A 27,343-nucleotide genomic window follows, 5' to 3' on the forward strand; every position below is an offset into this window, starting at 1 on the left:
TGTTTAATGGTTGTTGTTTTTTTTTTAGACATGTCTGTGTTTGTCTGCTGTATATTCCAGCAAGCGGTTTAATTCCTCTAGGAACTCTTCTGTTTTGATGTATCGCAATCTGCATGTCGTCTGCTATTGACTAGATCCTAGTTGTATACCAGTTCATCAACTGTATGTGCTGTATGACGACTGGCTCGTCTGCACATTGCTTGGCAGTATTGCAGTGTTGACGTTGATCAGATTGTGGCTTGGCGCTACAAACTCTCATGTCAATGAGCAGGCGTGTTGATGTCATCTGTCAGGATGTTTTTGTTGTGCTACACAAATAGTGTTAGATAAACTTCTTTTTTTTTTTTTTTTTTTAAACTAACCAATCCCTCTGAGGCTGGTGAAACATATGTTTGGACATAATTATTAAACCTAATTCTGGGCTGTGCATGACGGGTATATCAAAAGGGTGAAGGTTATTCAGGGTCACCTTACCCTTCCAACAAGTAGCTCATTGCCAAGTAATCTCCCCTTAGCCTTCGACCTATATTTCTAATCCACGGCTGGATCTTTTTTGGTCAATGAAAGTTTCTGTTTGTCCAAAATCTTGGTTCATTTTGTACTGAGTTTTTAAATAGGGTTTCCCATGGAGTACTTGCAACATTGTTACAGTACACAACGAGTGGATGAGAGTCCTCTTAAACACACACTTTTGAATGGCAGCTTTTGTTATATTTAGTTTTGGGTACCATTGGACTTAGTTGTCAAATGGAGGACTGCTTCAAGATTTGCAGATCTTTCTTCTGTTAACATTGGCATGCTCGCCATTTGACTATTTGAAGTTGTTGTTTGTTTTTGTTTAGAAAATCTACTTTCCTGATCTGTTAGGTCATAATACATCATCAGTTCAGTTTGCTTCAGTTTTATATATATATATATATATATATATTTGTTTAATGAAGTTGTACATATAAGCGAATTCAATCAAATATGCAAAATGAACCTCAGACATTCAATGTGTACAATTGCTGCTTTTTATTTTAAAAGAGGCAGCTCGTGGTCTTCAATAAATAGCTCTTTATACGTGATCGCCCTGCTATTGTGCGTGCCTATATATTCTCTGGATCTATTGAAACACACTGTAGCCTAGCGGCTGTACAGATGCTGTTTTTATTGTTATGCAACATGCAACGATTAAATTGACATGTAGTGAATGAATGGCAATCAAAGCTCTGCGACTGTTATATTAATTTAAAATATTCTATATATATATATATATAATTCTCTTCATGGCTCAAGAGGTTGGACACCACGTAATGGAAAGATCACTCTTTTATTTTTGCAAGTCGGACGGAGTAGAGTTATCCTACGTAATTTAAGAGGCGAAAATGAAGCAGTATTTACCTGTCACTAAATAGCATGGCCGGACTTAACCATTGTGACCAAGAAGTCTACTCTGTATTCACCCATAACTAAATTAACCATTGCAGAGCCATAAGCGAATTGGATTTCGCGGGGCCAATTTTGTGTAGGGATACGGATAATAAGTGAAATGTAAGAGTTCGTATTAGAAAATAAATTCGTCTTTGCTTTTTATTCATTCTGTACGTAGTACAGAATTACTTTACGAGCCTTGCGTGTAGCGAAGTCATACATTATATCATAAAAATTCTATTTCCTACATAGATCCCGCTCAATAGCAAGAATTACCAAATGTTTCAATCTATCTACGAGAATTGTTTACCTCAAGTAATTCTTCATTAGTTTGAGGTGCGAGAAGCTTCTTTCACTAGATTCCACAATTACGGGTATTGCATAATGCCGTTTTTTTAATCGCGCGTAGGATTGGCGTTTTCCATATTGAATGACACCCCAAAATGACAATTTTTGTCTATATATTTCAGGAGATTTGTATGAGTTTTCAAAAGATTTTAATAATTTCCGGATATTTCCAGGCCTTTTTCGTATATTTTTTGCAATTTCAGGAGATTTCCAGGAGCTCCTGGTTAATCGACAGGAGGCCGCGGGGAAATCTGTCATAAGTTGTAAAATGGTTTAATTTAATAATTTATACTCCTAGAATTAGCGCGGGTCCTATGAAAGTGCGGGTCCTACTACGGTCGCATAGGTTGCAGTGGCCTAATGCTACGCCGCCGGTCGACTAGTATGTCTTTTGGCACCTTTGAAGATTTCCCTTTTCTCTTGGAATAAGCCTGTGGATCTGTACTGACAAGGCTGAAATCAGTACACATAATAACACTGCTAGCATAATGTTCAGTTCTCAAGTGTAGGCCTCAGGTGTATTCTTATATTTTTCTATATATTTCTGAACAAGGCACATGTAAATACTAACTGTTGTGTAATTACAGGCTTACCCTGCCTTACTATTCAACAAATGGCATGCATAACTGAGTAGAATCCCAGATTTGAGTTCAAATAATTTTTATTTACCCTTGGTGATTTTATGTTAAATCTATTTTTATATATGTTTTAGTAACCTGGAATTATGTATTTAGTTGAACTATGGCAACTTTTTTGTGTGTAATGATTACAGTTCTATTGATTACTATTTTTTTCATAAAGTATTAAATAGTAGCAGACTATTTAGGGCAAAATTTGATACATTTGTAATTACATTTTTTAAAAAACAATTTGAGTTAGAAAAATAAAAACATCAATTGAAACAGGTTAAGATTTGTGTAACTACTTTCAAAAAAATACATTTTCAAGAGTTGTTTTTCTTTTATAAATTCGTTTGCAAAACAAAAACTAAATAAATGTATTATCTTATTGTCACACCTGAGTTTAGTGCACTTGTTTTGATCTCACGTTTGTGCTCTTGTTTTCTGTTATCACTGGACTTAAGGCACCTGGAGGACAAGAGTACCCACTCTCAAACATGACTTAAAGAACTAGGCTTGAATTGTATTGTATGAAATGTGTCAGAATCTTCTCGGTCTCCATATTAGCTAGACATGTGCGGGGTGTTACTGTTGCCGACTTTGGTTGCACTAACCATTAGTATTACATTGTTACTATTCATAAGTAATGAATGAACTTTTTGTTATGAAGATGTCAGTCATTGCCATGGAAGAATTCTTTCCCTTTGGTCAAGTGTACAATTGTTTTATTTTTAAAATGCATACAATTCTCTCTCTCTCTCTTTATGTATATATATGTGTGAAATGAGGTATGTATGTATATAAAGACAAACTCGTATTTATAATGTCATTTTAAAAATATAAAAAAATACTTTTTTGGCTGCATCATTAACTTTCTGCCAATTTGTTTTTAAAGTATTAGATCTAATAGTAAATAGCTTTAAAAAAATCACTGACTTGGTTACTTTTTAAAACAAAGCGGTTCGCTTTCATAGGAAGCCGTTTGCACTAGTCTAGAACTTTCAAATTATCATAAAAATAGATTTTAAATGTCTTTTTTAGTTTTTTGAAAACTACACGTGACGGACGGACAGACATATCACACAAACTAACATCGTTTTTTCCCCCTTTAATATTTAAAACAATATGGAAGTATAACTAGTAAAGCATATCCAGCCAATGTTTAAGAACCTACACTTTAATACGATAACATACGTTCTGCAATACACATTTATTCAACCATGCTTACAGCGTGATTCTAAAATGTCTTTCCATGAAGAAAATATTTTGTTTAGATTGTGAGGGAGGACCAAATGAAAAGTCAATGTTAAAAACATTAACAAGAAAAATTTAAAAACTACTTAAAAAAAACAAAAACAACTAAAGCTTATATTAAGTGTCAAGTAGAGTGGATCAGTCATGTAATTAAATTTGTGATCAAGACTAACAATAATAATCTGTGCGATTAGAAATATTTTTACCAGTTGTTTTTGTTTAGCTCAATTTCATGTTTTCTTTTTAGCTTTCGCAATACGCTATGATCCTTTCCCTTGTCTGAACCAGTTGGGAAACGGGAAAAGGGGGGGGGGGTAGGATGAGTGTTACTGTGATCGCTTTGTCAATGCATTTATTTTTTAAAAGTTGAACTACCTGGATTCGAACTCGAGGGCTCTAGCATCCCCAAGGTAATGTATTAACCACTGTACCAGAGAAGTGCTTATGAAAATAGAAGATGTTATATTTATTTATTGTTAGTTTCAAACTTTAAAGCAAAGTAGAAAGGGGACAAATTCAACTTATACCACCACGTCAGTCAAGTACTATTTCTTTCCTTTGTCCGATACCAAACAAAATAATTAGTTACCAATAATTAATTAGCTAATTGGTTATTTCTGTATTGTTTTTTTTTTTTTTGTTTTTGTCATGTAAAAGAAATAATTGTGCAAAATTTCAGCTTGATCCGAGATTGGATGTGAGAAAATAACGTGTACAAACTTTTGACCAGACAGAGGGAGTTGATATAAGCTTTATAATAAAAAGTTGCCTTGCATATTTTAAATTACTAACTAACTAATTACAACAAATTGTGTAATTCTGAATCCCAGAGCTCCTACTAGAGTATGAGAACTGGGTCGGCCTCCCCATTTCTATAATATATGTGATTTTTTAAAATCATTTTCATATAATCAGTCAGTGACGATCTTACAGTAATTTTTATAAATTATGTTTCTGTAAATTTAAGAATGTATTCTTAATATGATATCATTCCCATAAATTCAATGCCATCGTTACTAATATAACTACACGGAGGGAAAAAAAAGCCTTCCTTAAAAAGAAAAGGGGTAGGGTGGGAGGAAATGAAATGTAAGCTTTGTTTCACGGTATCACAACCTGGGTGTGTCTTGTTGTATGTGATTAGAGCCAGGTCATGACCTGTGTTATGGTAACCAAAAGGAAATGGGTAATTATGTCTTGATCTCTGTAAAGAAAAAAAAAATATTGGGAGAAGTTTAGTTAGACTAAGACCCAACTCTTGACATGAGAATGTGTCATGTGGGGCCCATACGTTTTTGATTATGAGCATTGAGAACAGTGCAGACCTAAAGACTTCAGAGGCGATGTTCTTTGGAAGGAATAAAAAAAAAGAGGTTTTACCAGAAAAGTTGTTTTAACCAAACATACACCAACTATGTATTTAAATGAGCTGGTGTTTTACAAGTAATTGTAATGGTTATATACACAAAACTATTGTAACTATTGATTTTTTTTAAATTTTGATTTTTCCCCTAGTAAAACTTTTGAAATTAATCTTTCCTTGTCCTAAATTTAGACTATATTGTGGGTCTATGACATAAGTGTCCTGTAATCTAGTTCTACACCCTGCCTACCATAAAAGGTTCGATCAAAATATTATGAAACATCTTTTTACACCGCGCCATCCCCCCCCCCCCTCGCAATCAAAGAAAGAATTCTAGTTAGCGAACGTATAGATCTACCACACTTTATAACATTTCGCTGATAGGCCTTTAGAATACTTTAGATTTAGATTTTGAAGACAATGTGCGAAAATTTCCTGAACATCAATTTATTAAACTCTTAGATGTATTTTGCCTTACATTCGGAAATTCAAGAACGCGATAGTACTTTCAAAACCGATGTTGGAATTTTGGATCTAGATCTAGACCTAGTTCTCTAGCCAAATTTAAATGTATTTATTTTTAATTTGAGAAAATTATAACGGTCAAACTAGAGTTTTGTCAGAGTTGCCGACAAGATAGCAATTCTTTTCTTTATACATTAGCTGTCAAATTTCTAAAAAAACAAAATAACAAAGACAGTTTGTGTGGAAACACAAACTCAAAATCGGCCCCCGAAGTGATCCACCCAGGCAGGCTTCAATATTTTCAGAAAGAACATCCAAATGAAATTATATCAAAGACAAATGAGAGATAAGTATGGAGAAAGGTTGACAGATCTTGTGTAGTGCCCCAACCGTACAGCAGATCAAAAGATAGGTGCAAGTGAATGCAAAGTTAGATGTGAACCTGGCCTAACTAGTTCCCCTTTCAGACCTTGTGGTCTAAAGGACAGATGATGTAAAGTTCATCGTTTTTTTGTGGCCTACGGTTAACGAGGGTGTCATGTAGCCAGCACAACGACCAACCGCCTTTACTTTTCCCCAACTAATATCAGGTACCCATTTGAGCTGGGTGGACTCAGAGGCGCCTAAGGATTCCGAAGTTGAAAATCCCAGTCTTCACCAGGATTCGAACCCGGGGCCCCCGGTTCAGAAGCAAAGCGCTTTACCGCTCAGCTACCGCGCCTCTCCTGGCCTAACTGAAGTCTTATAATTGATGTAATTCTTTTGAAAAGGCCCAATCTCTTATTCGTATTCTCAAAAAATAAATATAAAAAAATCTCGCAGTAAAGAAAATGTTCACGAAAATGAAGTTTACAAGATAACTATTCTTTTTAATTTAGGTCTAACTTATAATGCATACTAATTAGCTTTTTCTCTTTAAAATCTGCTTGCATAACTGATTTTAAAAATTAGATTTTTCGCTTTCAGAAAAAAAAAGTAGCCGTTGAATCAGAACTTTGAATGGTCTAAAATATTGTGATGTCGGATTTTCAATATCTTTTCTAGTTTACGAGATCTAAAAGGGACGGACGGACAGACATTTCGCACAAAACTAATAGCGTCTTTTCCCCTTTCGGGGGCCGCTAAAAATCCTTATAGCTGTTTTCTAGATCCTTGTTCAGGTTTTTTCCAGACGTTTCCATCAAGATAAGATACTAAAAAGTAAAGTAGCAATTATACATAAAACATTGAACCGTGATCTTCAAATACAAAACTTATACATTCTCAGAAAGATGCAAAGCTAAAGGAACATTACTTTTTCCATATGCTAGGATAAATTAGTACAAATACTCCTTCTTTCCTAGTGCTATTACAGCATGGAATGTGTTGCCTCAACCATTACTCTTTCCATATGCTAGGACAAATTAGTACAAATACTCCTTCTTCCCTAGTGCTATTACAGCATGAAATGTGTTGCCTGAATCAGCCAGGAAAACCAATGATTTGTCAGAGTTTAAGTCATTAATAAACATGAATGATTAGATTGACATAGGAACACGCGTAGGACATAATCATCTTTTTTGAAGTGACGTCTGTATTTTATAAGATAAGATGCAAGTTGAATCCATAACAATCGTTCTGTAAGGCCTCAACACTGACCTGCGAGGTCGTAACCTATGGGCAGTTTAGACCAATAGCTTGTTGCACGTCACAGTTCGTGACGTCAGACCTCCCTTTGGTCTAAATTGGTCTCGTTTGGATAGAGGTATTGTAAAAAAATATGAGGGTACCATTGGCCAAATAAACAATGTAGCATGGAAACAAACCAACGGGCATGGTCGCCGGTAATGCTAATATAGTATAGATCTGTCCTATGTTGTTGTTGTTTTTTTGTTTCTTTTTTTGGGCGCTTAAAGGAGAACAGGGTAAAAGATGTGCTCTTCCCGGAAGTGCTAAAGAGGTATAATCAGCGCCATTTTCCCCTCACTGGCATATAGGAAAGCAGATGGTAACAGATGGCCTCTGGAAAGCTCTCACAAGGGTCGCCGCACACACATTTGAGACCTAAAAGAAAAGCCTTTGTGGAAGACAGGTGCAGACAATTTAAAGACAAAAATGTAGACTCTCAACGGATAACGGCTTTATTTATATTAGATGAGGCTAATATGCAACTGAGTTTGCGTAGTCATGTGAGATACTGTACTCACTTTTAATCTTCGGATTTGAAGACAATGCTTTATTACAAAGCTGTAAAACGAACAAAATGTTTTTAAATCTTTTTTTTTTTTGGTATGATTTCACGATTGGTTTCACCTGGGGCAATCCGCTCACAAAGCGACGCTACTTGCGCTATAAATAGTTTGAGAATATGGTAAAAAAGGACCGGCCGCCACTGCAACCTTTGCGACCGCAGTGGATCCCGCACTTTCATAGGCCCCGCGCTAATTCTATGTGTAAATTATTAAATTAAACTATTATAACTTATAACAGATTTTCCGCCGTCTTCTGATTTTCCAGAATTTCCTAGAATTATTAAAATCTCCTGAAAACGCATATAAATCTCCTGAAAAGTGGCATCTCTAAGGTATATTCTACCAAATACCGCCAACACCCCTGTAGAAATTTTAACTTATCTGCCCAATGCTTTTCCAAACTATTTTGTTGAATAGGGAATATTTTAACAATACCCGGAATTATGGCATGTGGTGAAAGAAGCTTCTCGCGCCTCAAACTAATCAAGAATTACTTGAGGTCAACAATTCACGAAGGTAGATTGAACAATTTGGTAATTCTTGCTATTTAGAGTTATTTATGTAGGAAACAGAATTTCCATGCTATACTGTATGACTAAGCTACACGCAAGGCTCGTAAAGTAAAGTTACGATTAATGCTACGACGAATACAAATCTTAATTTTCACTTATTATCCTTATCCCTTCCCAGACTTGGCTCCACGCAATCCATTTCGCATAGGGCCCCGCAATTGTTAGGGTCGGCCCTTTGGTAATACGTATACTGCTTGAAAATGATAACACATACTTTAAGACTTAAGTCACAACCATACTTTTAAATTTGAATGTTATCTTATAAATCACAGACTTCCTTCAAAATTAGAAGATAAATGACCTCTTACGCGTTCCCACGTGTTAATCTAGTTGTTAATCTCAACGCATATATTTATCATATGAGAATATAGAGCTATACATATTTTTAGAACATCAAGAAAAGTAAACATTTTTTTTTTTGAAATACAGGTTTTAAATATTTCAAAGTCAAAAGATTTATCAGAGATTATGTACAATAGAATCATCTAAACCTTCAACGAGAAATCCAATGCTGTAATACTTTGTCTGGTTCTCTTGACTATAATCATCTTTACTTAATCATTAATCAACGTCACCGCCGTCATGGTGCGGCACTATATTATGCCGTCACGTACAGAAATGAAAGTTGATGTGTTTCTTATTAGATAAAACAAATCCTTATCGAGCCATAGGGAAAAGGTGGACAATTTTATTGGGTACACTGGAACTCGTATATTATTAGAATAGAATAATGTTATACTATCAAGACGTTTTATTATCAAGTAGGAATTTTATAGTCGCAAATATGGACAATCTGTTGTTTTTAATTTTGTTGATATAGTCTGTGTGGCAGAAGCGTCGCAAATGTTTGTGTCACCCGGGGCGATAAGCTAACAGTGTCTTCACCCAATCCATCCATTACCCCGTGCCCTAATATATTTTACCAATTAAATTGGGCGCTAGTTTGTTCCATGTATTGAAGTGTGATATAAAAACTTGCCTTGGACTTACTAACATTTATTGATAGGAAACCCAACAAAAAATGTATTTTAAATTCTTTTTTATGCTCTTTCTGACTCTAGTGTCACCTTTGATGCGGGTCACCCAGTGCGGTCCACACCCCCGAACCCAATCAGTGGCGTAGATATCAATGTATTATTGTATTCCATTGGAAATAGGAAGTCTATAATTTGGTCAGCATGCTTAATAGTTTTGTCTGTTGGTCTCTTCACCTTTATTCCCAACCTAATTCTCCATTTTGTGGGCCCTCATGTTCCGCCGCTGTCACATTTCAGCTATACATTTAGTTTCCTGCCCAACGCCTTCATTTATCTCTTGTAAATTGACAAGTTTGCTGATAGGCTTTCACGTCATGAAGTAGAGACGTAAAGGTCTGGGTGGTTTGAATGAAGGCAATATCATGCCTAGAGGGCTAATAAGTGGCACAAAGACTTTTCCTTTGGGGGCATATTTATATCTGAAACATAATGCGCTTTGTCCTCATTGTGACAGATGTAGTCAACTCTACATTGTTCAGGGCTAGCTGAGAGAACAAAGCGCTTAGATATCTGGATACGATTTTGGTCAATGCCTCAACAGAAAAACTTTTTTTTTTCTAAGTTGACAAGGCAAATAATAACTTTCGCTTAAAGAGAGTTATTAATAGCAGCACAAGTATAATTTCTCACACAATTCTATAAATGCCGTAACCTTGATTCATTGCTTCATGAACTGAGACGTGTTGCTGTTGTTTTAAAATATAGGACCTGAATGACATTTGGTAAACAAAACTTGATAAGCTTTTTTTTTTCACGATCATAGCTGGAAGATTAAAGTAACGGGCGGACTGTTGCTGGAAACACTTGAGCTAAATTAATATTAAATTTAAAGAGGGAAAGAGAGAGAAAGAGAGAGACAGAAAGAAATAATTGGTAATTTTAGCCGATTATGAGAAATAAGACAGGTGAAAGTACTGCTGATATGATTGTGATGTTTGGCCGGCTGACGCCATGATAATGCAAGTTATAGAGAAATAATAATGTTGTTTTTTTTTGTTGTTACACTGTTAATATTCATATGTATTCAATGATCTGATTAATATGCATATATGGCTCAGTATGAGCTTGCTTTGAAATGGTCATTTAATTGATGGTTGAAGTCTACAAGTAACACGGGGTCAATCTTTCATTTCATGTCTATGGAAGAAGCTCTAAAGAGGTTTAGCTGCACTGTGTGATGAAACACTAGTACTAGTAATACATAACACTAAACCAGTGTTTCTTAAAATTTACCTGTGGCGCTCAATATATATATATATATATATATATATATATCATGGGCGTAGCCGAGGGGGGGGGGGGTTTAGGGGTGTTCAACCCCCCCCCCCCCCCCGAAATGAAATCCCCCCCCCCCCGCAGGGGTGGAGACGAACTTAAGTTACAGATTTTTTGCTTTGATTTTGTTTATTTTAGGTGAGATTTTAATACTAAACCATCCCTTGCCCCAGCGCAGCCAAGGGGTTTTTGAGTTTAAAACCCCCTACCATGGGTTTTGAGTTTAAAAAAAAAAAGCAAACGTCAATCCCCCAAATTCCAAGAGCACAGTTAAGGAAGATTTTGATTTTATAACCCCCGATTCAGTATAAAAAAAGCAAATTACACACTCAAAATTCTATGAGCGTAGCCAAAGTGTTTGGAATTTAACCCCCCCCTCCTTCCCTCTTCATTAGGGTTTGAAGCTAAAAAATACCTCTTCAATATAAAAACAAACAAGAAATTACGCACTCAAAATGTTATGAGCGTAGGTAAATGGCTTTCGACTCAGTTTTGAGTTTAAATCCCTTTCAGCGAGGTATGAAGGTAAAAAAATACCTCTTTAATACTAAAAACAAAGCAAATTATACACTAAAAATTATATGAGTGTAATCAAAGGGGTTTTGAATTTAAACTTCCCTCCAGTGGAGTTTGAAACTAAAAAAATAACTCTTCAATATAAAAAAAGCAAATTACGCACTCAAAATGCTATGAGAGTTGCCAAAAGGGGTTTTGAGTTTAAACCCCCTTTCAGCGGGGTTTGATGCTAAAAAAATACCTCTAATATAAAAAAAAGCAAATTACACACTAAAATTATTTGAGCGTAGCCAAGCCAATTGGGGGTTTTGAGTTTAAACCCCTCTCCAACAGATGGCTTTTCTTAAAAGTTTAAAACCCCTCCAGATGGTTTTGAGTTTAAAATCCCCCTACAGAGAGTTTTGTTTTATCTTCAATATTATTCTAAAGCAAACTACAGTTTCCAAATTCTATGACCGTAGCTAAATGGGGTTTTGAATTAAGAAAAAAAAACAAAAAAAAAAACAACCCCCAGAGATTGTTTAGTTTAAAATCCACAACAGATGATTTTGCGATAAAACTTCCCTTTTCGATATAAAATCTAAAGCAAACTACAGTCACCTAATTCCAAGAGCGTGTTCAAGAGAGGTTACACATTTCTACCAGTGGCGGGGCTCCAATAATAAAGTGCATTGAATAGTCATCTGCCGAAATTGAAAAACACTAAATGTGGCTCAACAAAGATGGCCAAGACAGATTTTAGGAGTCAGTTATAGAGATCGGGTCTAAATCAAGGAAATCCTATGCCGAATTGGGAGTCGACACCTTAGTAAGGTTGTGACAGAGCGTCGCACGAGGTTTGCGGAACATGTTTTTTCGACAAAATGAATTACGCATACTAAGGGTTGCGATGACATCCTAGTACAACTTTGCGACAGTAAGGCAGTAAGAATGCATTTTAGGTTTTTGAAATAAAACTTTTCAATAGCAGGAAAATTTACTGTAGATACCTCAGAATATTCATTTTGTTGGCTTTCAATACCAGAAATAGTGCTTGGCGGCGGGGCTTCGCCCCGCGCTGGGGGAGCTCCAAGCGCTCCCCAAAATCCTTCTTGCCAATGTCGGGGGTGTCTACAATTTTTCCACCAACTCCAGGAAGAAACATTCTAGGGTATAATAAACGTCTTCCGAAAGAATGAAGGGTCAGAATGTAATGAAGATCATGTACACACACACATACATACTATTAATTTTTTTCGCTTCGCGCGGGGGTGGGGATGTGGGGGCGGAGGGGGGAAATCCCCCCCCCAACTCCCCACCCCCGAAAAAAAATCCTGGCTACGCCCATGATATATATATATATATATATATATATATATATATTCAACCTGTTAGTAATCCAAATTTACGTAATAAATGTTAAGTAAAGATGGCCGGTTTAGGTATTGGGTAACTTGTATTATTTACAAACGCGAATTGTTACTTCCGGTGATGGCATTTGAGAGAGACAGAATGTGTTATGGAAGTCGACCAACTGGCATTTTACGAACGTAGCCAAGCCAGCCAAGGCGTCTGCTGTTGATGACACAGCGGATGTCCTGGCACCCTGCCCTTCGTAGCTCTTCCTCATTGGTTATTTTATCGTGCCACTTTATTTTTAAGATCCGCCTTTGGCATCGGAAGTGGAAGACACTCAGCTTTTTTTTTTCCTACCATGAGTAGCTTAACCATGTTTCACTTCCATATAGCAAAGTGCTCATCTCACAGATCCGGTAGTGTATGGCTTTAGTATTGTTAGTCAACAATATGTTTTCCCTTGCTCTTTTCACCTTGACATGGTGGCCATTGCTTTGGCTAGCCTGTTGTTAATATCCTTATCCAGTAAAGCATCGTTGGATATGATGGAGCCAAGATAGCAAAAATGTCAGTAGGTCGACTTCCACAAGTCATTCTGTATGGCGATCTAACAGAAGGTAGAAGACCGCTGGTCGCCCACTTTTACATATATGGATGTATGCCAACGCGACATGATGCTCTTCAAAATCGGCACTAGCAACTGAGTAAAAGTGGCATTGGATTGATTCATGTGGAGAGAGAGCATAAAGGAAGATTCGCGGATTGCAGATGCCATACACTACAGAAGCAGAAAGAAGGGTGAAAATGCAACAGCGCCTGGTGATGACATATGCCCAACCTGCGACCACAGCTGTGTATCAAGGATTGGCCTCTTTAGTCACACAAGAAGTTGCAAAGGGAAAAGATCATCTCTCGAGACGTAAAATGCCACAGAGGGAGAGAGAGAGGGAGAGAGAGATAGGAGAGAGCAGATTCCCCTCGCCCATCCAGCAAGGGGGTTTGGGGGAGCGCAGTGATCTCCCCCTTGAGGCTTAGGATTCGTAACAGAGCTTTTTCCTGCGTCCAAATCTTCAGAAATTCTTCTGAAGTCTACAACACGTTTTACTGAACTAAGAAGAGCGCATGCCAAAAAAAAAGGTTACACTAAAAAAGGTTACACTAAAAAGTTTACACTAAAAAGTTTACACTAAAAAGTTTACACTAAAAAAGGTTACACTAAAAAGGTTACACTAAAAAGTTTACACTAAAAAGTTTACACTAAAAGAGGTTACACTAAAAAAGTTTACACTAAAAAGTTTACACTAAAAAAGTTTACACTAAAAAAGTTTACACTAAAAAAGGTTACACTAAAAAGTTTACACTAAAAAAGTTTACACTAAAAAAGGTTACACTAAAAAAGGTTACACTAAAAAGTTTACACTAAAAAGTTTACACTAAAAAAGGTTACACTAAAAAAGTTTACACTAAAAAGTTTACACTAAAAAAGGTTACACTAAAAACGTTACACTAAAAAAGTTTACACTAAAAAGTTTACACTAAAAGAGGTTACACTAAAAAAGTTTACACTAAAAAGGTTACACTAAAAAAGTTTACACTAAAAAAGGTTACACTAAAAAGGTTACACTAAAAAGGGGTGAGACGGGCCGATATTGAACTGTTTTCTTAAAGAACTGAGATTTGCATTCTCCTTGCTTTTAGAGCGCACTTTTTATCCTAGTAAAAAGAAATGAGAAGTGCAAGTCCAATGAAGAAACAAAAGGAAAACGTCAACACATGCCAATACTGCTTTGTACTAGTCTTTCGACGTACGTAAAGCGAGCTTACGTTTGTAAGATCGTCTTTGTGTTAAGTAAGATCGTCTTTGTTTTAAGTAAGATCGTCTTTGTTGTAAGTTAGATCGTCTTTGTTTTAAGTAAGATCGTCTTTGTTTTAAGTTAGATCGTCTTTGTTTTAAGTAAGATCGTCTTTGTTTTAAGTTAGATCGTCTTTGTGTTAAGTAAGATCGTCTGTGTGTTAAGTAAGATCGTCTGTGTGTTAAGTAAGATCACTACAAATTTTAAGCCGGTAGGGAAAGAGAAAGTGTGGACACGAATAATTAAGAATAACTGCTGACATCGTTTGCCAAGTGATGCAATAAAATGATTGATTCCCTCACCAGTTTTAGTTCAACCGATCCAAGAACTTTGTTGAATCTCAAAATGATAACGCCCACAAATGAATTTTCACAGAGCAATTTACTCTAGAAAGCAAGCCACGTTAGATGACGTAAAAATAGCTGCTCATTCATGAAAAAGCAGAAATCTTCGATTTTTTTTGAATACAGATCTACATTTGGTTCTTCAACTACCCAAGCCTAACAAGACACTGAAATCAACATTCGGCCACGAAACGGTAGAGTCTTGAAATAATAAAAGAATATGACTTTGACCCACTCTAGTCTGCATTAATAATTTACATATTGAATTGATAGAGATAGGACAGTATGAATATAAGTGTCGGGAAACGAAGACTAGGAACAGGACGGTGGCTATAGTGAGCTACGGAGGGGAGTGCAAAGACAGTTGTCTTGTAAGAACTGATCAAATGGTTGTTGCTGAATTTCAAAGAAGTACAATTTATTGACACTATTGCCAGGGGCGTGTTTTGTAGGCTAATCATAAGCTTCACTTTTGAGTTAGTGCTTACGCAAGAAGAAGTTTCGGCAAGTTAGAATGCTTTAAGAATAGGCTGTAAAGCATCTTGGCACAAGAACACTAGTAATGTTATACGTTTAAGGCTATAGATAAAGTTTGTTGATCAGATACCTTTTTATTCTTGTTAAATTAATGAGCTTTCATTTTGCTCACTTTTCAACTGCTATTCTTTAATATTTAAATCATATCAAATCGTTTCAAAAGCATGTAACAAAGGATTTTATCCAAAGTAATTAAAATTGCAATTATAAGTCTATCCAGAATATTTTATATATGTAGAAATACAAATCTTAAATTAGACCTATCTGAACCCAAGTTTGCTTGCTAGTGTTCAGTTTCCGATGCATTATCAGAACTTTATTATGAGGGCAGGTAACAATAGATTTACCTCATAGGACAATCCATTTGTGGGCCTGATGGTATGGTAAACGCCAGGGCAGATTTTGACACTTTGTCGGTCCCTGGTAACAACAAATTTTAAGTAATGTATTTTTAAGAATTTTAGTACGACTGCAATATTAGATACTTGACTCCATTGACTGATATTTCTATAGCCATAACTCCATTGACTGATATTTCTATAGCCATGACTCCATTGACTGATATTTCTATAGCCATTACTCCATTGACTGATATTTCTATAGCCATTACTCCATTGACTGATATTTCTATAGCCATTACTCCATTGACTGATATTTCTATAGCCATGACTCCATTGACTGATATTTCTATAGCCATTACTCCATTGACTGATATTTCTATAGCCATGACTCCATTGACTGATATTTCTATAGCCATGACTCCATTGACTGATATTTCTATAGCCATGACTCCATTGACTGATATTTCTATAGCCATGACTCCATTGACTGATATTTCTATAGCCATTACTCCATTGACTGATATTTCTATAGCCATTACTCCATTGACTGATATTTCTATAGCCATTACTCCATTGACTGATATTTCTATAGCCATGACTCCATTGACTGATATTTCTATAGCCATGACTCCATTGACTGATATTTCTATAGCCATGACTCCATTGACTGATATTTCTATAGCCATGACTCCATTGATTGATATTTCTATAGCCATGACTCCATTGACTGATATTTCTATAGCCATTACTCCATTGACTGATATTTCTATAGCCATTACTCCATTGACTGATATTTCTATAGCCATTACTCCATTGACTGATATTTCTATAGCCATTACTCCATTGACTGATATTTCTATAGCCATTACTCCATTGACTGATATTTCTATAGCCATTACTCCATTGACTGATATTTCTATAGCCATTACTCCATTGACTGATATTTCTATAGCCATTACTCCATTGACTGATATTTCTATAGCCATTACTCCGTTGACTGATATTTCTATAGCCATTACTCCATTGACTGATATTTCTATAGCCATTACTCCGTTGACTGATATTTCTATAGCCATTACTCCATTGACTGATATTTCTATAGCCATTACTACGTTGACTGATATTTCTATAGCCATTACTCCATTGACTGATATTTCTATAGCCATTACTCCGTTGACATATGTCTATTTCCTCCGTTGACTGATATTTCTATAGCCATTACTCCGTTGACTGATATTTCTATAGCCATTACTCCGTTGACATATGTCTATTTCCTCCGTTGACTGATATTTCTATAGCCATTACTCCGTTGACTGATATTTCTATAGCCATTACTCCGTTGACTGATATTTCTATAGTCATTACTCCGTTGACTGATATTTCTATAGCCATTACTACGTTGACTGATATTTCTATTGCCATTACTCCGTTGACTGATATGTCTATTTCCTCCGTTGACTGATATTTCTATTGCCATTACTTGTTAACTGATTTTTGTATTGCCATTACTCCGTTGACTGATATGTCTATTTCCTACGATGACTGATATTTCTATAGCCATTACTCCGTTGACTGATATTTTAAAAGGTGCATTTGCTGATGGCTCTAACTTTCACAGTCACTTAATATGCAAAAGTAGGTTTTCATATTTTTTTCCTTTTTTAGCGGCCCCCGAAAGGGGAAAAGACGCTATTAGTTTTGTGTGGAATGTCTGTCCGTCTGTCCCATTTAGATCTCGTAAACTAGATAAGATAGTGATAGTGTCTGGCATAGAGACTTAACCAAAGGAAAAATTTATTTTTTACTGAAATGTTTTTTTCTTAAGGAATAAGAGATTGACCCTTTACAAAACAATAAGATCAATTAGATATTCATTATAAGACATCAGTTAATCCAGGTTCACATCTAAATTCACATTCGCTTTCACCTTATCCTTTGGTCTGCTGGACCGCTGGGGCACCACACAAGATCTGTTAACCTTTTTTCTCTATTCTTCTCTGTCATTTGTCTTTGATAGAAATTCATTCTGATAATATTGAAACCTGCCTTTTTACCTGCCTGTGTGGACCACTTCGGGGACCGAATTTCAGATCTTTGTAACCTTGTTGTCTTAGTTTTGAGATAATGTAACTGCAATGTCAAGATTTATTGCAGATTTTTTTAGCTTAACTAGAAAAAAGAAACAAATATTTTTAAAACTATGTTTGCTCACATAAATTTTCAATAAATGACCAAAAAATGAATTCATAACTCCCCTGTTTTAAACCGACTCTTCTTATCTTTTTGTAATAAATCCAAGGCCAGTAACTCAAAGACAGGGAGAGAACATTAACACAGCCTTAATATCAGATCAAATACATAGACAAGCTACCCTCATAATACACAGTGTCCTATATACAGTGTCCTCCTTTCCACTTAGGCGGCCATGTAATCTTCTCTCATGTAAACATGACATCCATATACATTGATCAAATAGTGCGCAACTCTGCATGTGCAAGGTAGAGTTACAACATTAATTTATCATTGACGTCCCATAAAAAACAAACTATAAATAAATTAATAAACAGTAATAATAATTACATCCTACGCGCATCCATGTATTGTATACATTGACTGAATGGTTTTCCTGGCTGATACAGGCAATTTCTATGCTCTAATAAGACTAATAGCATCCGCTGTATTCTTCGCTAGTCTTCTCTGTACTTCTATAAGATTGTAAAAGTTGGACACTGAACGCTGAGGCTGAAAGAAGAATTCAAGCCTTGGAGAGTCAATGCTACAGAAAAAAATGCCAGGTATCAGATACCAGTAAAGAAATAAGTAGTTAAGACTTATTTTTATAAGCCAACTCTCTGGCTGGCAAAAAGTAGTAACTTCTCAATACTGTGAAGAGCTGTGCTGGTTTGGTCATTATGGTAAGACATGACTCACTATCAAAAGTCATTCTTCAAGTTACAGTGGAGGGGGCACGAAGAAAGGGTCGTCCAAAGAAAAGCTGGCTGGACAAAGTAAAAGAATGGACTGGCCTCTCTCTTGATATCCTACTAAGAACAGCTGCAGACCGGGAAAAATGGAAGGATTTGGTTACGCAAACTGTCACAGCAATGACATCACCCCTACAGAGAGAGAGAGAAAGAGAGAGGGGTACAATAAGAAAGAAGGGGCACTTGTACAAATCTTTCCAAGTATATAGATTCTTTTCTATTCTAGCACTCTCCTAAGTCCAGTTGTATTGAAGTCAATGCAATTTTGCATGATCTTAAAGAAGGAAAGTTTGTCGACTATGTTCCAGCCTGTTGTATTGGTTTGGTTTGAATGTCACCTCTCAGCTTGGTCTAACAAACAGCTTGTCACATCAACTCATAAGGGAAGGAATAATACCCGAGCTTTTTTTATATAAAGGTTATTTTTTTAATTGAGAATTGCAACGGTAAAGATATTTTTATTTCATGTGAACATAAATTGTCTAACTATTGACACTGCAGGACAAGAGCCGAACGCCAAGGTGTGTTGCAATGTTGCTATATAGGAATACTAAACATGCACTATAAACACAGCTTTCAAAAGAAAATGACAGCTATACCGCTACGATACTTCTTTAATTTTTTTACTTTATAAACAATGCATACATCACTGTTTCATTCTAAATCATGTCAAAATCGTTTGTTTGTAACAACGCATCCGAAAACAAAAACATAGGAACTCGATTTTTCTATCAGCCTGAATTCTATTTCGGCGCACATCGGTGTGAAGTGGTCTTGTGACAAATTAATCAAACACAATTTTTTTTTAGAAAACTAGATATCAAAAAACGAAAAGAGTTTTAAAAAAAACATTCTAGTTTTTCATCCATTTCAACAGTTATTTCAAAAAAAAAGATTGATCTAAACACGAGATAACAATAAAAACATATGTTTAAAGTAAATACACAAACCACTGCATGATTCCACTAAGCCTCGAGGAATGTCTTTTAGAGTTTATGACACTGTTTGATCAAAATAGAGTAAGTTATCTCACTTGATCTGATCTAGATATAAACTCGCATCCGCGACTCAAGCTAAAGGAATAATTTGGCCCATAGATAGGCCATATGACTTGTAGTTGGTCCAAACAGCCAAATATTTAGTACAAACTTCAGACTCGCGATATAATACATGAAAGGAGTCACAACGCAAAAATCAAGAATGGACCTCAGAAGAAGACAACAGTTCATGGACCAGTGACGTCACGTGACTTTTTTCACTCGGGGGATTACTTGTAAACTGTACGCAAACTTTGATAACAATGATATAATTCTAGCGCCCTAATCCTTTCTGGCGCCTCGCTATAAAAGGACGTTCAAATACTGTAAGTTTAGTTGATCGCCATCTTATTGACCAAACTCCAGTGGTAAGTCAAAAACAATTTAATGTATTTTATAATAATAATATATAGGCCATACTGAAAGCGATTTCTTGCTTTTGTCCATTTTTTTCGGCGCTGTTTGCAATATGATACCAGAATATATTTCAATATGAAAAATATTATAAGTTAATGATTGAGTTCAGATCTGCTTGAAGCATTATTTAATTCCTATAGTAAGTTAGGAGAAACAAGAAAAACTTTACAGATACATTTTTTAAAACTTAAAATTAAATATTTTAAAAATTAATTTTAAACAGTTTATCCGTTATAATTTTTTAAAGTAAAAAATAAATTAATTTGGCTAGAGAACTAGGTGTAGATCTAGATTTAACATCGTTCTTGAAAGGACTATTGCGTTCGGAAATTTCCGAACGCAAGGCAATATTGATACAAGTGTCGAACAAATTAATTTTCATGAAAATTTTGCGCATCGTCTTCTAAGTCTAGATCGATAGGCCTGTCATTGAACTATTATAAAGTAGAGTAGATCTATACCCTCGCTTACCCAGCATGGAATGGGTTGCTTGAGTCATTCAGGAAAACCAATGACTTGGCAGAATTTAAGTCATTGATTAACAAACATGACTAGATTGACCAACGATCATGCGTAGGATGTAATCATCCTCTTTTTAAAAATAACATGTGTATTTCATAGGATAAAATACTTTCTCAGGAGGAAAGGGGAGATGGGCGAGGTAAAACTGTTCCATTGTTTTGTATAATCTAACCTTCGTGAGTTATTAAGAGAAACAAACAATCGTTCTAGAAGTTCTATAAAGAAGGTATTGACTTTTTAGTTTAAAAAAAAAGGTATTTTTAATGTTTTTCTCAATGTCCTTCCACAAGTGAACAGAGTGTAAGGTACTAGTAGGAATTGAAATAAAACAACAAAATATTTTTAAAAATCCTCTTTTAAAAGACACACACAAAAAAGGATTATCTAAAGGGGAAGAACTCCGCCCTTAAAACTATATTTATCAATAATATACAAGCTATTTCCTTTATTCGATATAAAAAGATTAAATACCAATAATTATTTGACTTATTTGTTTAAATATTTTTTTTATTGCTTTTTGTTTTGTTAGCTACAATAAATAATTGTTTAAAGTCTAAAACTTGATCGGAGAATGCGCGAGGAAGAAATAGAGTTAACAAGGGGACTAAACCCAACATGTAGGCGCGGTAGTTAAGCGTTGAAGTTCTTAGCTTCCAGACCTGTGGTTCTGGGTTCGAATCCTGGTGAAGACTGGAATTTTTAATTTAGGTATCTTTGGGCGCCCCTGAGTCCACCCAGCTCTAATAGGTACCTGACAATAGTTGAGGAAAATTAAAGGCGGTTGGTTGTTGTGCTGGCCAAATGACACCCTCGATAATTGTAGACCACAGAAACAGATGACCTTTACATCAACTGCCTTATAGACCACGAATTCTGAAAGGGGAGCACACGAGGCGCCCTGACCGCACTTCCCAATGGTGGAGGCTGTCCAGGCCTGGGCAAGCTATTATAGCACAGTACAGGACAGGCCACTGTCATATTTCTCACGGCAATAGCCAAATTTTTATTCACGGTGCCCCCGCTGAGGGGAAGAAGAGGAAACCGTGCCTCATATTTTGCTTGACTGCCTCAGACTTGCTGATCACCGTCTCGACAGGTCTTGGAAACCCAAAATTCTCGACCTGTATGGTGACATACATGCACTACGCAAGACAGCAAGGTTTCTGTCCAGGACTTTTGCAAGAGAGGATTTGAGCCTCTCAAGCCCTCACTCAAATGCAGTTTGATGATGATGATGATTATGATGAAAGGGGAACTACTTTTACTAAACCTAACATATTTAGCCATATCTGTGAATACTGAATAATTAGTTTCCCTTGTTGGTATGAAACAAAATAATTAATTACCAGTAATTAATTAACTAATTGGTTACTTTTAAAAATGTATTCATGTTTTGTTTGTGCCAATGAATAATTGTGCGAAGTTTCAACTTGATCCGAGAATGGGTGTGGGAGAAATAACGAGTAAACACATTTTACTAGACAGACAGACATGCAGACAGACAGACAGACAGACAGACAGAGTGAGTTGATAGAAGCTTTGTAAAAAATGCACAGGATGGTCGTTAAATTTGTGTAAAAGCTCAGCACAACTAGAAGAGATGGGATTATGGATTCCTTTTTGCCAAAGTTTACCTAATAAACTTTCACAATGTTTTAACAATAACTTACAAAACTGTTGGATGTTATTTATTTCTTTAGAATCGTATCATCAGAACCACTGTAAATACTTGTGATTGGAGTCCAGAGAATGGTGACATTCTGTTCTCGGATTTCTGTTATCACTGTTATGACAGTGGCGTTTCTGCTTTCTGTTAATGGAGTCCCAGCTCCCAGACCAATGAGATCGCCTCCAAGACCTCCTAAAGTAGCCTTGCGACCTCCACCTTTACGTGCTCTGAAAGTGCCGCCTCCACCTGGGGAGGTAAGTAAAGTTCATTTGTAAATACTATACATACCTATCTAGACAAACATAAGTTATTGATAAAACATTTACTGCATAAAAGTATAAAAGAAAACAGAACAAGAGAAATCAACCAGACAGAGCAAAACAAAATACGAAACATTAAAAAAGAACGACAGAATGATAGACAGACAGACAAACAGACAGGCAAGAAAGTTTAATCTTGTACTTTTGATATGTCGGCTTAAATATAACTATATAATAGATGTATATTGCGAACAAAAATCGTATTTGGTCAATTTAACCGCTGTGATTTTGATGGTGAAAATGGTTTAGTTGTTAAATGTACACGTTATGTAATAACAGGTTAAAGTGGGAGAATGGGTGATGAGTGAATCAGCCAGGGTTCTTAGAAATATATTACACATAAGAAACTCAAAAAATGTAGATTTAGAACTTTGTGTATGTTTGTAGAGTACAAATTTGGGGCGTATTTATACCAGTTGGCAACAACCTTTGTGCAACCCTTTTACTTTCAAGGATTAAATTTTGTTTTCGCAACTTATCCTAAATAGTATGAAAAAAAAAGACACAAAACTGTACATTTTTACTTTTGTTTTATTAAAATAAACAACTATAATCAAGTTTATATCTTCATGCTTTCTCTTAATTTGACTCCATTGTCACGATCATTATTTGTAAGAGATAGGAAAGTTACCTAGTAAACTCTCAGAAATGTTACATAACGGAAGTTCCTTCAGAAACATCATCTGTAATATAAATGTGAAATCATTTATCATGAGATCTCTAAAACCGCAGACAAGATTAGCATTAAATTTATCCCATTGTATTATTCTTTTTAATGCGAAATCTCCATTGTAAACTTTAAAAAGTTAACTAACAAAATTTGACATTTAGTGTTTTTTTTTTTTTTGAGTACTCCAAGATTTTTGAGGGCCTATTAAAAGTGTGCATGTCTTTTGGGGCTGATTTTTTTTTTATCTGTGAGGGCCTAATAAAAGTGTGCATGTCTTTTGGGACTGATTTTTTGTTCATAGGGCTGGGGGCTAAAAAAGAACAAAGCATATGAACTATTCTGATAGTGAGTTGTGTATAAGACTAACTTTTTTGTTGTGGTAGTGTGTGTGTGTGGGGGGGGGGGGCGGGATGTAAAAAAGGGATGCTAGAATTTACGGACCAAAATTATGTATGCCTGGGGTGGGGAGTTATAAAGTGGGCTTTTCCAATTCAAGTCAAATCCAATGTGGGTGAGCCTTAAGCTTTCAGGCAGCAAAAGGAAAAAAAGGAGGATTCCAGAGAGAGAGAGAGAGAGAAAGAGAGAGAGAGAAAGAGAGAGGGAGAAAGAGAGAGAGAGAGAGAGAGAAAAGACTGAGAATGAGAGTGAGAGAAAGAGAGAGAGAGGGTGGAGAAGACTGAGGTAGATAGAAGGAGAAAGAGAAAGAGTGAGAAAGAGAGAAAAGGAGAGAGAATGAAGAAGAGTGAGAGAGAGAGAGACAGAAAGAGAAGGAGATAGAGAAGAAGAAGAAAGAAAGAGAGAGAGAGCGAGAGGGCCGTTCCAACTAAAGTTAAAAGTCTAAATGGGAAGGCAAGGTGCAAAAAAAAAAGTAGGGGTGCCAAAGTTCCAGAGAGAGAGAAAGGGAGAAGAAATAGAGAGAAAAGGAAAGTGAAAGAGCAGTCATTTCCGATTCAATGTACAAGAAACTCGACTAGAATTCATGGGTTAAAAAGTATGTCAAGGGAAGCGTTCACATGCAATACGTTTTATTGGAAGCGAAAAACAAAATGAAAATAAATAAACAAATGGATTTTAGGTTCCGGTCAATTGAAACATTAGTCCTATATGGACAGGAGACAAATCAACGGGAGCAGCTGGCTTGATATACAACAAGATTACAAAGATGTTGGTGGCGTATGGTATTCAAACAAACATGAGACTTGTTGGACTTAGAATTAGATCCGTTAAAACTTTGTTTGAATCTTATTTAGATGTTTAGTGTTTCTACTAAATTTATACGATATCACATAAAAAATGTAAAGCATGCTTTTGTTTGATAGAAAATGTAGCGATACTGTTTGGCATCCCGCACGTCCAAGTCATAGCACAGTTAAAGAAAACATGAAGTTTGAAAGTATTGATAGAAGTAGATGTAGAAACAAGATACTCACTGTCAACTTGAACTCAATCCAAAAGTAGATGTAGAAACAAGATACTTACTTTAAACTTTAGCTCAATCCAAAAGTAGATGTAGAAACAAGATACTTACTTTAAACTTTAACTCAATCCAAAAGTAGATGTAGAAACAAGATACTCACTGTCAACTTGAACTCAATCCAAAAGTAGATGTAGAAACAAGATACTCACTGTCAACTTGAACTCAATCCAAAAGTAGATGTAGAAACAAGATACTTACTTTAAACTTTAACTCAATCCAAAAGTAGATGTAGAAACAAGATACTCACTGTCAACTTTAACTCAATCCAAAAGTAGATGTAGAAACAAGATACTTACTTTAAACTTTAACTCAATCCAAAACTAGATGTAGAAACAAGATACTCACAGTCAACTTTAACTCAATCCAAAAGTAGATGTAGAAACAAGATACTTACTTTAAACTTTAACTCAATCCAAAAGGAGATGTATAAACAAGATACTTAATTTAAACTTTAACTCAATCCAAAAGTAGATGTAGAAACAAGATACTCACTGTCAACTTTAACTCAATCCAAAAGTAGATGTAGAAACAAGATACTTACTTTAAACTTTAGCTCAATCCAAAAGTAGATGTAGAAACAAGATACTTACTTTAAACTTTAACTCAATCCAAAAGTAGATGTAGAAACAAGATACTCACTGTCAGCTTGAACTCAATCCAAAAGTAGATGTAGAAACAAGATACTCACTGTCAACTTGAACTCAATCCAAAAGTAGATGTAGAAACAAGATACTTACTTTAAACTTTAGCTCAATCCAAAAGTAGATGTAGAAACAAGATACTTACTTTAAACTTTAACTCAATCCAAAAGTAGATGTAGAAACAAGATACTCACTGTCAACTTGAACTCAATCCAAAAGTAGATGTAGAAACAAGATACTCACTGTCAACTTGAACTCAATCCAAAAGTAGATGTAGAAACAAGATACTTACTTTAAACTTTAACTCAATCCAAAAGTAGATGTAGAAACAAGATACTCACTGTCAACTTTAACTCAATCCAAAAGTAGATGTAGAAACAAGATACTTACTTTAAACTTTAACTCAATCCAAAACTAGATGTAGAAACAAGATACTCACAGTCAACTTTAACTCAATCCAAAAGTAGATGTAGAAACAAGATACTTACTTTAAACTTTAACTCAATCCAAAAGGAGATGTAGAAACAAGATACTTAATTTAAACTTTAACTCAATCCAAAAGTAGATGTAGAAACAAGATACTCACTGTCAACTTTAACTCAATCCAAAAGTAGATGTAGAAACAAGATACTTACTTTAAACTTTAGCTCAATCCAAAAGTAGATGTAGAAACAAGATACTTACTTTAAACTTTAACTCAATCCAAAAGTAGATGTAGAAACAAGATACTCACTGTCAGCTTGAACTCAATCCAAAAGTAGATGTAGAAACAAGATACTCACTGTCAACTTGAACTCAATCCAAAAGTAGATGTAGAAACAAGATACTTACTTTAAACTTTAACTCAATCCAAAAGTAGATGTAGAAACAAGATACTCACTGTCAACTTTAACTCAATCCAAAAGTAGATGTAGAAACAAGATACTTACTTTAAACTTTAACTCAATCCAAAACTAGATGTAGAAACAAGATACTCACAGTCAACTTTAACTCAATCCAAAAGTAGATGTAGAAACAAGATACTCACTGTCAACTTTAACTCAATCCAAAAGGAGATGTAGAAACAAGATACTTAATTTAAACTTTAACTCAATCCAAAAGTAGATGTAGAAACAAGATACTCACTGTCAACTTTAACTCAATCCAAAAGTAGATGTAGAAACAAGATACTTACTTTAAACTTTAACTCAATCCAAAAGTAGATGTAGAAACAAGATACTCAATTTAAACTTTAACTCAATCCAAAATAAGATGTAGAAACAAGATACTTACTTTAAACTTTAACTCAATCCAAAAGTAGATGTAGAAAAAAGATACTCACTTTAAACTTTAACTCAATCAAAAAGTAGATGTAGAAACAAGATACTCACTTTAAACTTTAACTCAATCCAAAAGTAGATGTAGAAACAAGATACTTACTTTAAACTTTAACTCAATCCAAAAGTAGATGTAGAAACAAGATACTCACTGTCAACTTTAACTCAATCCAAAAGTAGATGTAGAAACAAGATACTTACTGTCAACTTTAACTCAATCCAAAAGTAGATGTAGAAACAAGATACTTACTTTAAACTTTAACTCAATCCAAAAGTAGATGTAGAAACAAGATACTCACTGTCAACTTTAACTCAATCCAAAAGTAAATGTAGAAACAAGATACTCACTGTCAACTTTAACTCAATCCAAAAGTAGATGTAGAAACAAGATACTTACTTTAAACTTTAACTCAATCTAAAAGTAGATGTAGAAACAAGATACTCACTATCAACTTTAACTCAATCCAAAAGTAGATGTAGAAACAAGATACTCACTGTCAACTTTAACTCAATCCAAAAGTAGATGTAGAAACAAGATACTCACAGTCAACTTTAACTCAATCCAAAAGTAGATGTAGAAACAAGATACTTACTTTAAACTTTAACTCAATCCAAAAGGAGATGTAGAAACAAGATACTTAATTTAAACTTTAACTCAATCCAAAAGTAGATGTAGAAACAAGATACTCACTGTCAACTTTAACTCAATCCAAAAGTAGATGTAGAAACAAGATACTTACTTTAAACTTTAGCTCAATCCAAAAGTAGATGTAGAAACAAGATACT

The 27,343-nt window shown here is 35.2% G+C and overlaps 1 protein-coding gene across 2 annotated transcripts in view; it reads left to right on the forward strand.

Annotated features, from left to right (window-relative positions):
- The first annotated feature begins 22,213 nt into the window (after positions 1-22,213).
- LOC106068221 (A disintegrin and metalloproteinase with thrombospondin motifs 1-like) overlaps positions 22,214-27,343 on the forward strand; it is a 40,690-nt gene continuing 35,560 nt past the window's right edge. For both annotated transcript variants that reach the window (XM_056040053.1, XM_056040054.1), the window contains exon 1: positions 22,214-22,387. In XM_056040053.1, the coding sequence (XP_055896028.1) occupies positions 22,214-22,387 (174 nt within the window). The remainder of the gene's footprint in view (positions 22,388-27,343) is intronic.

The sequence above is a fragment of the Biomphalaria glabrata genome, chromosome 9, assembly GCF_947242115.1.
Source record: "Biomphalaria glabrata chromosome 9, xgBioGlab47.1, whole genome shotgun sequence".
In the NCBI taxonomy this organism is placed as follows: Eukaryota; Metazoa; Mollusca; class Gastropoda; family Planorbidae; genus Biomphalaria; species Biomphalaria glabrata.